The sequence below is a fragment of the Agelaius tricolor genome, unplaced genomic scaffold (assembly GCF_023055355.1).
Source record: "Agelaius tricolor isolate 1412-34295 unplaced genomic scaffold, bAgeTri1.0.p SCAF_3, whole genome shotgun sequence".
NCBI classification, from domain to species: domain Eukaryota; kingdom Metazoa; phylum Chordata; class Aves; order Passeriformes; family Icteridae; genus Agelaius; species Agelaius tricolor.
The window spans coordinates 712,972-727,490 of record NW_027269263.1 but is presented as its reverse complement, the minus strand read 5'-3'; the positions used below and the strand labels follow the sequence as shown (position 1 = coordinate 727,490).

General features: G+C 36.4%; 1 protein-coding gene across 4 annotated transcripts in view; it reads left to right on the top strand.

Annotated features, from left to right (window-relative positions):
- AEBP2 (AE binding protein 2) overlaps window positions 1-14,519 on the top strand; it is a 41,282-nt gene that overhangs the window by 18,716 nt on the left and 8,047 nt on the right. For all 4 annotated transcript variants that reach the window (XM_071422084.1, XM_071422083.1, XM_071422081.1 and 1 more), the window contains exons 3-4: window positions 2,053-2,160; window positions 9,554-9,740. In XM_071422084.1, the coding sequence (XP_071278185.1) occupies window positions 2,053-2,160; window positions 9,554-9,740 (295 nt within the window). The remainder of the gene's footprint in view (window positions 1-2,052; window positions 2,161-9,553; window positions 9,741-14,519) is intronic.

Here is a 14,519-nt window from a genome sequence, read left to right as displayed (position 1 = left end):
TTTCAGTCCAGTATCTGAGCAGAATCATCCATTCAGTGTAGTGACTTTTTAGCCACCCATAAGATGATTTCTGAGTTCTGTCCAGAGGTGTATAAAGGTGTTACATGAAACCTGCACGAAACAATGTAATGAATAAGGTGTATTTGGGTCTTTGCTATCCCATCCATGACTCCTTTACATTTCTTAAAAAGGGGCTGGAAGATTTTGCAGATTTTGGTTTGGGTTTTTTTCCCCTGTATTTTCTTTCTTGTCACTTACATTTTATGTGACATGATTTGTGGATATTCTTATTTAGAAAATATTGCACTGTATTTGTATATTTGAAAGGGGAGGTTGTTGGAAGCGCAAAGTGTTATAAGTGTTGCATTGAGTTCACACTTTTGAATGCCTCTGCTGGAGTTAATTTTTTGGGAAGTTCCAAGGTAGGGGCTGTGGAAGGCGGATGTGTTCTGGTGCGTTTGTTTCAGGGATTTGTCTGCCACCTGCCGGTGAGTGTTCAAGTGTGTTGGAAATTGTCTCCTGCTTTTGATGGCATTTCAGACCTTACTTAAATGCAATGGCTTTGAATTTGAAGAAAAGTGGGGGTTAAGTAATTGCTTATTGAGAATGGAAAGGAATAGGATAAACATCTTTGCATGGTAAAATGTATTTTTTCCAGTTAATACCAAGGTCATGGCTCCAGTCCAAACTAGATACATCCACAAAGAGCCTGGGAAGCTTTTTGACAAAACAGTTTTGCTTTTGAAAGATGTTATTTCAGAAATATTTTGGGATCAGTTCTTGGGTTCCCAAGAAGCCTTGTGTAGACTTCTAGCCCGTGGTTGCAAACCCAGGTCCTTGTATTTCCCCCATCTGTAAGTTCCCAGTAACACCTTTGCCAAGTGCCCTGCAGTCTGCAGTTGCTGCTGGAAATGCCAGCGCACTTATGGAGCTGCTGCAGAGCCAGAAATCTCAGAAATTCCAGTTCTGTGGCTTTGAGGGGATCTCAAAACTGAGGAGTGGCAGACCCCAAAGGTTCAGGGGCTTGGGCCTTGTGTCAGTGGGTGTGGATCAGTCCCAGCTACTGAGGGGTTTCCAGCTTTGTCTGAGTAGAGCTGGGTTATGGATCTATTGTACAGCAAGAACGTAGAACTCCCGTGGCTGCTTTTTCATTTGGAAAATAAAATCTTTTGAAGGTTGAGGGGGTTTTATTCTCCAAAAGAGAACAAGAAACTGAAATCCAATTAGTTTCCCGCATTTCTGAAAACCTGTGTTATGAACAGTGCTGTTCCTGGGAACTTTCTTTTGCTGTGACAAATTAGGGCTTTACCTCCCTTCACCCACAGACCTGTTGAGGAAATTCTAATGAAAGGCAAGTTCATTGAACTTTTTTTATTCCCTCAGTTACAGATAAACACAATGAGAGGAGAGAGAAAAGCAGCATGAGTGAGTTCTGCTCCCCTTAATGCACTATTGTGCACGTGATTGTTCTGTACACTGGAATCACAAAACAGCCATAGATTTTGAATCCTGTGAGAAATGGTAGCTTCCTTCATCAGGAATTGAATGTAAGGCCCTAACTAGAGGTATCTGGTATTCCAGAATACAAAACTCCAGTCGATAGACTGCATTGCAATTAGAAGTTTTTACTTTTTCATGTTCAAGGAATAACTTAATTGCTTATGAGAGCAAATAATTTTATTTCTATAACTACTACCCAGAAAATGCAAATTTTTCATTTAAAAATGGTCTGTCTCCATATCTGGTGGATACAGATACTGAGTGCAAACACAAATACAGCAGACAGAGCGTGTTGCTCTTGATTGTGTTTATCTGCAGGAGCATCTGTCTGTTGGTATTTTCTTTCAGTGATCTGTTCTTATTGAATACTTGGGCTCGTAATTATTTTTTCCTTGGTGAGATATGAGGAGTGTGTTTCAAAATGAATGGTTATTGTTCACAATTCTTTGAAGTGTTGTGAGATGTTGTAAAAACAGCCTTCTTTGCTAATGTGCTTTTTATTTACTGTTCTCTCCGACTCATGTAAACTTAACCACGTTTTTACTCTATTAGGTGTTTGTTTGCTTGTGGAAAGGTTGCAAAGTATATAATACACCTTCAACAAGTCAAAGTTGGTTGCAGAGGCATATGCTGACACACAGTGGGGACAAACCTTTCAAGGTAAGGCTCATTGTAACATACATTATCTCTCATCTTTAGAAAAATTCTCTTTATTTTTCCTAATACAATATGTCAGTTGAAAAATACCATCACTGGAGTGAGCTGAAGAAAAGTGAGCTGAGCTTTCTTCTTTGCAGTAATAGTGCCCACAGGTCCTGTTCTTTTACAAATGCAAGTGAAAAAACTCTTATTGCTTCTCTATCCCTGTTTCTTTTAATCTATAAGTGGCAGGAAGTGTAAAAGTAAATAGTGCTAAAGTTCAGGGGGTTTGTGCATTTTGAGGTTGAGCTGCTTACACTGTAAGAGTGAGGTATTTTCTCTCATACTTTACACTTGCACATTGAGTTTTGGATCATGGCTGATGGTGACATTCCTGCTTGAGTAAGAGCTGCTTTTGTTAAATTCAGTAGAAGCACTGGCAGTGACTGTTTATGGTTCATTCTGTGAACAGAATAAGGAAGTCAGGAATGCAGGACCATTGACCTGAGTGTATTTCCTGCACAGTATTTTCTAACTTTCTCTTTCTTTCTCCCCTTAATCTGTACCTGCAATTCTAGGTATAGTAGTGTTTATCATTCCCATATCCACCAATCCGTTATTAATGAGCTGCTTCATCCTCTTATGGATACAGTTGGGGCAGTTCATAGCTGTCAGTCCTGGATCACTTGATGGTAAGTCCCACCCACACTACTTCAGACTGAAGTTCTTCCATGTAGGATATGAAAATGAAATAGAATTTGGGGTTTTTTTTGAGTTTAGGTAGCAATTTATGCCTCCTGCTCTCCCACCCCTAACTTCACTAAGTTTTAGTCCCTGTTTTCCCTCTCTTCTCTTTCTCCTCAGGTAATACCTTCCACTTTTAAAAAAAAATATTTTAAGGCAGCTTTATAACTAAAAATACTTTTCTGTTACAGGGATTTCTTTCTGTAGTTACATTTTCTATATAGGTTTTAATAATAGTTATGACAGAAAACAAAACTAAATTAAACTCAAAACCAAAAGAGTAAAAATAGTCCATTGCATGTGAAAAAGATTTTTTTACCAAACAGATTTTTTTTTTCCATACGGAACTATGTAGTTTATACTGAAAATTTCTGACTCAAAGTAACCACAGGAAAATGAGTTTTAAGGTTATCATACCCTGTGTTTGAAGGAATTAGTTTCTTGGAAGGATAGCATAAGGATCATAGATCCCTGCAAGTTTGCAGATATGATTGTTCCAGGAACTGATCTAATCTTAAATCCTAATCTCTGATTATTATTATTAATAATAATAATAATAGTGGTAGTAATAGCAGTAGTAGTAGTAAAGAAAACAACCACCAGTTACCAGAGGAAACTTGTACCTTAGGTTTTCTCTATTTTGGAATGAAATATTTTGTCTACCTCAAAGTATAATGGCAAGCTTTGTTCTTGGATGAAAGTCTTTTAATAGCTTAGTCTGTGTTCTTATTTGGTCTAGATGAAAGAAACTCAACTGTAGAGACACTGGGTTGAAGAGGTGGGCATAGCTTAGAAACACCAGTAGTACTTCTGAGTGTCAGCCTTACCTAGCAAAACAGAGGTTTTTTGGCTAGGCTGGTTACAGCTAGAGCCCTAAAATTGTCCCCAGTTGTTTGTGATAATAATCATCTTGTGTTCAATATCTGTTGTTTCACCAGCTGATTTTCTGTCCTTTCTGGTGCTACTGAGAGAGAACAAAACATTGGAGGGTTGCAGTAGTTAATCATCCTGGCTCAATGTGTGTCACTGCAGCATTTTTTCATACTGTTGTCTGGAGTCCCTCTGTTTGTTTTTTATCCCTGTATTTCTCAATCTGTTCCTGGGAGCTTTGAATGGAGGATAATTGTGGTCTGAGTAGAATTTTGTAACATCTTTTGTTCCCCTGTCATTTATGCTGAAATAAACTTCAGGGCTCACATGAGGTAGCCAAGTATGTGAGTGTCTGTGATGGCAATCTATTAATTAGCTGGCTCCTTTCCTTCATTTGCTGCTTCTTTTTTTTTATGCTAACTTTAGAAATCTACTCTCTGAGACAAAAAACACTTGAAGTGTTGGATATTAGTCTTGACCAGTCCAAGAACAGACTTTGATTAATTGTTTTGTGGCAGCCAGTCAAAAATGGAGCCAATGTGTCCATTTTGTGCATTTAGCTTGTCTCATAAATCTTAATTGCTCACCTTTCAGGGAAAGCCAGATTTTTTGAAGTCAGAGTTGGTTTAAAGACCTGTTCTTGATAATTACTGCAGACAAAATATCTCCCAAAACCTAAATTGCAAATGAAACTTCAGTTGCCTCATGAGGATATACTTGAATCCTAACATAAAAGGAAGGAATCTGTCATTTTGGAAAACTTGCAGAAAATAATCATTCAGTGTTTTAGGTAAAAAATAATGTTGGGATTTTTGAGGAAAGTTGTAAGAAGTGGTAATGGAAATAGTACAGCTCTATGCTGTTGTCTGAAGAACTGCTATTTAGAATGTTTAAAAGAAAAACAAAGAATCTTAGCTAGGAAAATGACAACTAGAAAATTGGAAATCTTACTTTTGGAAAGGTAAATCAAATAGTGACCAGAAGAGAGTAATAAGTATATCACAGATTGATATATTCTTACATTTCTAGTGAAAAGAAGAGAGAAATGTAGTTTCTTAAATTGAAAAGCATTGTGGACTGTCTCAAACGTAATTCTCTTTTGCATAGAAGCATATATCCCTGTCCAGCTCCCCTTTTGCTTGCAAATGGGCTCATTTTATGTAGTTGCACATTTTGGGTTTAATTATCTCTTTTAGTGATACACATGGAGTTGTCCTTTGACTAAAAGCTCCATTCAGCTCTAAATGAGCTGTTCCGATTTCCTTATTGGAAGGTCTTTGTGGGTTTTACCTGCCCTTCCCATTCATTCCTATCAATCATGTGACGGTGCAGTTCATTTGTCACAGAAATGAACCCACTTCTAAATTTCAAAGGCAAAATGGTTCATATTTTCATAAGTTTATCCTTTTTTTTCCTGGTTGTGTGGTTTAGTGTGTCCCTCTCATCATGAATATTGCAGTACCTGTGTCAGAGAAAAGGTAAATTTCCTTATGGATACCTATTTTTGAGACTGTTGTGATGCTAGCTCCTTTTTTCTGTGGGGCATTATCTAGGTAGTGTACATCCAGCTCCTCTCTGAGTCATTTCCTTCACAGTCTGATTTTAGCCAGTCCTTTTCATATTTTTTTGCCATTGTAGACATTCATTGAATATGGGTATTCTCTCCAAAGACATTTAGTATGCTCTTAGTATCTCTCAGATATTAGGCATGATTTTACTGACAGTTGAGAGAGTAAACCCTCAACATTATTCTTTTTTAGATCTCTTACGGCACAATTTTGCAGCTTTTTAGAAACCAGTGGAATATTGTGGATTATCATCAGCATGCAGGGCTGGTCCTGTTGAGGGTTCAGCAACTTGGCTCTCAGACCTTATAGACAGGATGTAAGGGAATAATCTGCCGAGTCAGAAAATATCCTGATTTCAACAAACTGCCCTTGGCAAGTTGAAAAGAAGTGAATATTAAGATATTCCATCTTTCTTGTCCTTAACTTGGCTGCTACAAGTATTGGAATAGTTAAGGGAGTTGTGACAACCTGTGTTTTCCAGCATGGTGTCTGGTGTAGGGGCAAAGTTAAATTAATCAAGTATTATTTGGCACTGAAGGTTACTTGAAGACACATCAAATGAGCTCTTAGATGTTGGGCACAATGAAAGGACAAATGGTAGATGAGCATGATATAGTGGGAGTAAAAATAGTTGCATGTAGCATTAGGATTGGGGTTGATCTCAAAGGTCTCTTCCAACCTAAATGAATCTATAAGGATGCATGTGGGAGTGCTAGCAGCTGCTTCCACCCATGGATTCTAGTGGATGTGCTCTTCGAGTTCAAGAGCAGTCATACGAGGTTTGCTCCTGTGGGGTAAATGTTTCTAGTGACAACAAATGATAGTGCACAGGTTCATTGCAGGCTTCTCCTTAAAATGGGGGAAGAAAGGAGTATTAAAAATGAAGTTTGGTACTCCCTGTAACCTCCAGAATTCATGAAGGGATGGCTGCATTTGATACAGCTCTCAGTAGAGTCATGCTTGGTGAAATGTAGAAAACACAGGAGAGCAGCTCCAGTCTTCATTGGCAATTCATGTCTCTTACTCTCTTGGCAGAATATTTTCTGTCCATTAGCGCATTGCAGATGTAAAATGTAAAGGCACTCTGCCCAAACACTCAGATGTTGAGACAATAAGAAAGTTTATCCAGATGTCTAAACTATTTCTGTTAGATTTACTAGAAAAAAATACACATTGAATAACCCAAATAGGAGATTTGGTTATTTTGAAGTTAGAACAAAAAGCTGCATTGCTAGATACTTTTATATCTTGTTTGTTAAAGTCATTGGTCATTACTGCCCATTAATAATGGTGGGTATGGGTACACTGGAGAAATTAAACTTCTTACATGTTTACTTCCTTTCTCTTGAAGTAACATATCCACCAATCCGGACCCAATCTGTTGTATTTCAAATTCAATGCAAAATTCTGAGATTTAGGTTTTGGGGGAAAAATGACAAGATTGGTTCAAAGTTGTGCATTATAGTTGAGTTTGATTTATTAGAAGGCCTCTAGAGCTATATAATTATCTGGTGGGAAGCTGATTTGGTGTGACTTACCGTCCAGAGATCCTGAAGTGACAGCCTGAACTGCTCCTTTATCTTTGGAGAGAAGAGACTTTACCCATTAGTAACGGATTGCTGGATATATTATTTTAGAGAAAAAAAAGAACAAACAGGTAAGATTTTTTCATTCTCCTCTTCTACTATTTCCTATCTACTGCATTGCCTATCTAAAGGCATTCTCTGTCATCTTTGATCTATCAGCTGTTGATTATTTGAAGACATTATCAGGTAGTCTCAAAGTACACAAAATCTGAAAGTAATAATTTCTGCAAATATTTTGTACTGTGGCTGTAGACTATTAATACACTTTCTGGAAAAAGACAATTTCTAGTTGCAAGTAACAGATATTGAGGATCTAAGGATGTTGGTTTAGGGATTTTGAAAGTAAAACTTGGGTAGAGCAAGAAAAGTTAGCAGTAGCTTCTGTAGATAACCCATATAGAATATTTGGGATTGTTTGCTCTGTACATGACAAGAAAAAAGTTATGACATCATGAGTCAACCTGCAGTTTGTCATAAAACAGTGACAAGAAGTACAGTTATGGTTTGAAAAGTTTTAGAAAAGTGCCTGACACATAGTTTGTGCTTTTTTCCCAAAGATGTTCCCTTTTTGATACCATATTTAACTTGGAATATGATAATGCATGCACTGTACCAAGGCTTTAGGTTATTTTTGGTCTCTAGCAGGCATTGGTAAAACTAAAATTTTAATTTCTCAGTGTGACTGAATTTCAAGATATAGGCTGGTTTTGAGCTATTTTTTTCTTCTGATGGTGTTTGTGTGATCAAGAGCTGGAATCTGAAGTCAGGAGCACATTAGTGAAGGTTAATCCTAAATTTAGATTTTGTGGCTTACTTTCATGCAGCTGCCTTTATGGGCAAGACAGCTATTTCAAGGACAAAAAAAAGGAGAGGAGAAAATGTTTAAACTGATGCACACATGCATTGTAGACTTATCTGTTGATTGTGAGTTGAACAATCTTTCATAAAAACTAGTGGTTTGGGTTCAAGGTCAGCTTGAGGGGTTTAGCAGTGTTAATTTAGTGGATGCTGGCCTTACCCACAGAGGGTCTTGGAACTGAATGACTTTTAAAGGACCCTTCCAACCCAAACCACCCTGTGATTCTGTAAGTGCAGATTTTAAAGAAAGGAAAATTGTGTTGGAGTTACCATAGTGTAATGAGATCAGCATTCAGAGTGTGCTGGGATTTCTTCCGTTCTAAGTCACTAGAATCTAAGCAGACAATATTGCTGTGGTTTGAACATGGGAAATCTTAGGGCAAGGTTAAAAGGCATAGGGGGGATTTTGGTAGAGATCTTCACAATTCTTGAGATGCTTATTAGTGGGGAGACAGGGAGGAACAAATACAGTGTGAAGGTTCCTCAAGTTTTTTGTCAGGGAATTTTACATTTGAGTTAGTTCACAGAGAACTTCCTTCATAGAGAACATTACATAGAGAACTTCCTCTAACTCCCTCTAAGAATTCTTCCCTTTTAAAAACACTTCAAACACACACCAAAAAAAAGTGAAGAACTTTCAATTTTTGCCTGTTACTGTCTTGAAATCTGTGTACATGTTTTTAGTCCTATAGCAAGTATTAAGCACAGTTTTTGTGGACACTGTATTTTGCTACTGATCATGAAAAACCAATTGCTAAATCTGAGGCAGAAATAGACTTCTCAGTTCTGCAACCACTGTTAGAAAACAGCACAGTTGGCGTTTAGGGGCAAAAATTGGGACATGTGGATTTCTAAAGCTGTTTTCTTGTCTTCCAGTCAAGAAGAAAAATCAATCATATGGATACACAACTAATTGCAGCCAATGATTAAATGCATATTCTAAAATTACTTTTCTATTCCCCATATAAGCTCAGAGCACAATAGAAAAGGGTTGTGCTTCCCTCTCCAATGGTATAATTTAAATACTTCTTTTGCAAATGAAATAATTGTAAATATGAATCAGATACTTATAAAAGTACCAATAATTGTAGCCAGTACAAGCTTAGTTGCTGCTGTCATTGTTTGTATGTTTCTACTTGATTATTGTTGGATCTTATTTTTCTGTTGAGAGAGGACATTTTCTTTAAATGAGAGCTACCTTAAATGCTCCTGAAGTAATAGCAACATCCCAAAATGAATGTATAAATAATTGGTACTACAACTTCAGTAAAGTTAGTTTTAGACAGAACTGTAGGGCAGCTGTTCATTGACTTTTTATAGCTTTTACACAGAGCATTGAGCTGTTTCAAATTTCATGTGGGTAAGGATGTATTTGTTACTTCTGCCTTGTCACAAGAAAGGAGGATGTTAGAGGATGTTACTGTTACCAGATGGAGAGCATTGGAGAGGTGTTGAAACAGTAACAGTGTTTTGAAAGGCAAGGGAATGTTGGTCTATGAAGAGGGAAGTTTGCTAGTGCATTGTTTGAGATTATTTTTATGCTCTACAACAAAAAATATAGTATGGCATAAAAATATTGTATAATGAAATAATTATTGAGAGTTAAAAACTTCAAACAAACATATTTCAGAATACTTCTTTTGTTTTTCTTTTTAAGAATTGCATGGTCATTAAGAATTTGGTTTTGCTTTAGCGTGTTGGAAGTTGAGGCAGAAAAGTCACACCAAGGTGTCTGAAGCTCCTGTGCCACACAGGCACTGATGCAGTTGTTGTGTTTTTTCTCACTAGTGTGTAGTTGGTGGGTGCAATGCCAGCTTTGCATCTCAGGGAGGACTTGCCCGTCATGTGCCCACACACTTCAGCCAGCAGAACTCTTCTAAAGTTGCCAGCCAGCCAAAGGCCAAAGAGGAATCTCCATCTAAAGCTGGAATGAATAAACGAAGAAAATTGAAGAACAAGAGAAGACGATCACTACGTAAGTGTTCCGCAGAAGTTCTTGAAAGGTTTGTCTTGGAGTGAAAGTTCCTCCTCACTCTGGTGGTTTCTCTGCAGATTTGAATCTGGTAGGGTTGGCATTCCTTGTGATGGGAAGAAAACAATTACAGATTCTCTTTGTGTTCCTTTTCAGGGTAAAACTCTGTGTGTCAAGGAAAAGTATCAGTTTTCTATGAGCAACAATTGGAGTTGCCAATTGAAAGAAGCTTTTCATTTCAGAGTTGCTTTTTCTTTACTGACTCTATTACTGTTGGAAAGGGTTCTGTTTAGTGCTAATGAGATCTGAAGTTGAGACAGAGATTGCAGATTCATATAAATTAGAGATAAATGCGTGTTATATAAGCTCTTTTTTGAGCACAACATTTCATTATGTTAATGACAGTTTTATGAGCATAACCAAGATCTAATTTTGGGCAGAATTGACTTGCTATGTTTTTTTTAATCTGTCTCCACATAGTTGCTGTTCATTAATTTTATATGAACCAATGTGCTGAGATGTGTGATTTGTCATTGAAAGTGAGAACTGTTTCCTCTAGCAAGAAATCATGACTTACCTAGTACCTCTTCTAGTCCATTTGGACCTGGTACTTTGATTCCTGAGTTGTCCTAGCATTAGACTAATAAAACATCAAATATCTATAGAAATTCTAATCTACAGAAATAGCTAGGAAAGATTAGGGAACTGTTAAAATATTTCACTTTGGGCTATAATTGCTTTGGATGCAACTCTCCAGTACCAAACTGATCATTTGCTAATATTAAAGTGTTACCCTGCCACCTGCATTTTAGAAGAGACATTAAAAAACCCTTAAGATTTTTTACTGCTGGTATGTCAACAGCTGAAGAAAAAAACACATGTATTTTTACTTGTGGTGCAAAATCTATCTTGCAGTATTGGAAAGTAGAACAAGGTACCTTTTTATAGGTTTTATTCCACAGTTTTATCTCTCCAAAATTTTTCTGTAGCAGAACATATAACTGTATCCATCCTTCTCTCCCTGTGAGGTAATACAGTTTCCAGTTATTCAAATAGTACTGCAACAATGGATTCACATACTAGTGGTCTTAGGTGATTACTCATTATCACACAATTGTGATTTATTCTTAATACCTCACCTGTGTTTTAAGGAACTTAATGGAAATTTATGAAGCAGTTCTCATGTTTCTGCTTTGCATGCAGACCAGCATGTCCTGGGAAGTTACATTATCCTCTGGACTTCTGAAAAGTTTCCTTTAAAATTCTTATTAGTCTTAAAATATATATGAGCAAATTGCATTGTGAAACACATCTTAAAAGTAGAGATTTCAAGAATTCCTCTGGTTTTGGTTCAACATTTAAAGAAATCAGAAAACTGTTCCTGTCATTTTCAGAATTTGATTTTTAAAGAGCTTTCCCTTTCACTGTGGAAATCTGGGTAAATGAGAAGGGAAGGCTGATCAGTGAAGGATTATGGGCTCACTTTGCAGTATCTTTTTGCATCTTAGATGTAATGAGAGAGACATCTTGAGATAATTGCAGCTTCCTAAAGGATCATCGTGATTTGTTGACTGTTACTCAAAATATAAAGGTCTGAGACTGGTCACTTGAAAATTCTCATTTTCAGGAGTTCCTGAGTTGCATGTTACCTTGCTTCTCCACATTGATTTTGTTAGGTGGCTGATTTAATGCATCTTAATTAATTTTCACCCCACTATATGCAGTAGTTTTTCAGATTGGAATTTTATTAGTAATTGATAAACATCATATTATGTTATTTGACTTACAAATTTCAAATCAGAGCTTCATAATTAAAAGTTCAAATCACCTGTTAATATGCTTTAGTTGTAATAAGAATTTGCTGCAGAAGTTATGAATGAATTTATGGCAAAAAAATGGAAATAATAAATATTGTGGCAATGTTGAAGACCAGACTGCAGTATTTGAATGGTCTGCTGTCTTGATCAAGTGTTGCACAGGAAGAAAAATGACAGCTGCTTGAGCAATTTCTTATCTTCTTGCCTCTTGAGACCAATGCAATCCTGGCTGTAGACTTTTGCCTTAAGGCAGAAATCATCTCTAACTGAATTGGGAACTGACTACTGTAATGTATTTCTCCAGAGGGTATGTGACCCAGAAATGTATCCAAAGTTGATGGCATTTTCTGAAAATGCTGAGTATTGGCAGCCTTCCTTTCAAACTTTGGGTGGCTTATTGTTGGTGACCTGAAGGTGACAAAGGACTGATACAATCTTCCTTGTCTTTGTTTCTTAGCTTGGTTTTAGTTAATGAAGTGTGCAAGTTTGTGTTTTGTCTTTACAAGAAGAATGGGGGAAGGCAAAACCTTTATCTAGGAAGCCAAAATAACACAATTGACATCATTAATTATTTTCAGTTTAGAGTATATAAAGCTAAATACCTAAGAAGGATTTATGTTTAGATATTTTAAGTGCCCAAAAGGAGAGATGTTTAACTCATTTAATCAGATTCTCTGCAAGTTCTCTTCTCTTACAAGGACTTGATGATATGGGTGTAACACAAAATGCCATTTAATAGTGGACAATCTGTTTAAATCACTTGCAGATAATAATTTGACAAAAGCTGGCAGTTTTTCAACACAAAACAATTTGTCTCTGAAAAAAACCTGTTGTCAGTATCTTCTTTCTACCTCATGGTTTTATTAGACCCTGGCTTTTTTTAAAGGTGTAAGTGGATTACTAAATATTTATTGACAATTAATGGCTGATATATGCTGTGACGGAAGCACCTTCATGTCTAAATTCCTAATAGTTTAAGTACAGCAAATTTATACATTTACTTTCTCTATTTTATATCTGAAGGTAACACCCTTTTGTGAGAGAATGTATAATGAAAAAGGAGACTTTACTGTGGCTATATGTGATGAGACTACAATCTTCTAACTGATACTTTTTAAAGAGAATTTCTGCTGTTACTTAGTTGGGTTTTTTTAAGACCTTACCATTTCAAAGTGTTTTACTTTTCTTTTGTCCTGTCTTATGTTTTTATGTTCTTATAAGTCTGAAAATCAGCTTTTTATCATAAAAGCTTGTTTTACTGGTGGCACCCTTTTAACTGGTCACATTCATGGTGCTGTAGAGATCTTCTTTGTCTTAGAAATTTTGATGTAGAATAGAATAATTCAGGATTAGAGTCCATGGCTGGCTTTCTCTTCTGGGTGGCCTTTTACGTATTCCCTCATTCATGCAGAGGGGCTTTTAGAACCAAATATATTGCAAGTGTGCACCTCTAAAATAGGTCAGTATTGCTGTTCTGAAGCTGCTTTGACTACAATATTGTCACTCGCTTTTTCATTGCAAAGATGACACTGTAGTTATTAACATGCATGATAATCAAGTTCACAGGAGGAATATAAGAGAGATAAAGAAGCTTTCTGTCCATGAAAACTTTATTACTTATGTAGAGCTTGGTTTGCATTTGGTGGGTTACTGATGTGATGATGTAATTTATTTGACTTAAGGAACTGATGTGTATTTGAACATGCATTATTATCACGAAGTAAGATACTTAAATCCATTTTCTCAAAATCATTTTGGGATAAAGAAGCATAGAAAATACTAACACTTAAGAATAATATAAATAATTCACACACTTTTGAAAAATTGTACCCTTTCTTCTCAGTTTGCTGAATGTTTTCCATTGTAAGTCCTGGAGAAGTTTGTTGCATAAACCTGAGAGCAATGATTTGTTGTTTTTTTCCCCTTCTTTCCATCCTCCCTCCTTTCCTCCCTCAGAAATATTTATAAAATATTTATATGCTTGTATCACTGAGCACCTGCAGCACGAGCTGGGGTCCTGCATTGCCACTTAGAGTGAGAACTCATTGCGGTGAGATGATTGACTAATTGGCAGTGTCCAGCTGAGATGGAGCAGGGACAGAACACAATGTACAGATGAATGCTTACCAACAATCAGCCCCAGGAGTGCAGCAAGCGCTAGCTCCAAGTGCAATTTGTAGTTCATTTTGAAGTCATGGTTAGAGGAATAGAGAATGCTGCTGCTTTAAATGAAGGCAGCAAAAGTTTGAATCAATGTTTGTGCAGATTTCGGAGTAATACATAGTTGATAACCAGTTCCTATTCTTAGTTTTAATTTCAGTGTGTTATTTAATAAATTGCTGCTCTCAAGTAAGGCTTTAAAATGTGAATATTTTCATTCTGACTTTTTAGCTAATGTAATGTAGTTACAGTTTTATATGGTATATTTTAAAACTTTTCTGTGAAATATTTCTAATACCATGCAAATATGTTCTTAATAGCAATTATTTTTTAGTGCAAGTACTTTTAGTGTAGAATTGATGGACTGTATATTACACCCTAAATCAAAATTCAATAATCTTTCTATTGTTCAAGAAACACTTAACTATAAAAATCCTTTTCTAAAAGGAAAAGATCTTTATAATGCCTGCTGGTTTTATACTGGTTGTAAAATCTCAGATGGGTGTTAGCTGTGCTTTACTCATTATAAATTGAAGGTTAATGTGTGATGCATGCAGCTTGTGCTGCATGATATTTGGTAATAGTCCAAGAACATGGAATGACAACATGTAAATAGAAAGAAATGTGTAATAGTGTGGAGTTTTTCACCTGACTGTTCAGCATTATTGAAACTGAAATGAGTGGATGTGGTTGCATTTTTGGAAATAGCGGTTTCATTCACAGGGAGTGTGTTTTGAGCAAACTTGAATTGTGCTTTTCTAGGAAAAATTTCTGCCTCTCAGTAAAAATGATGTCTGCAGTTCTC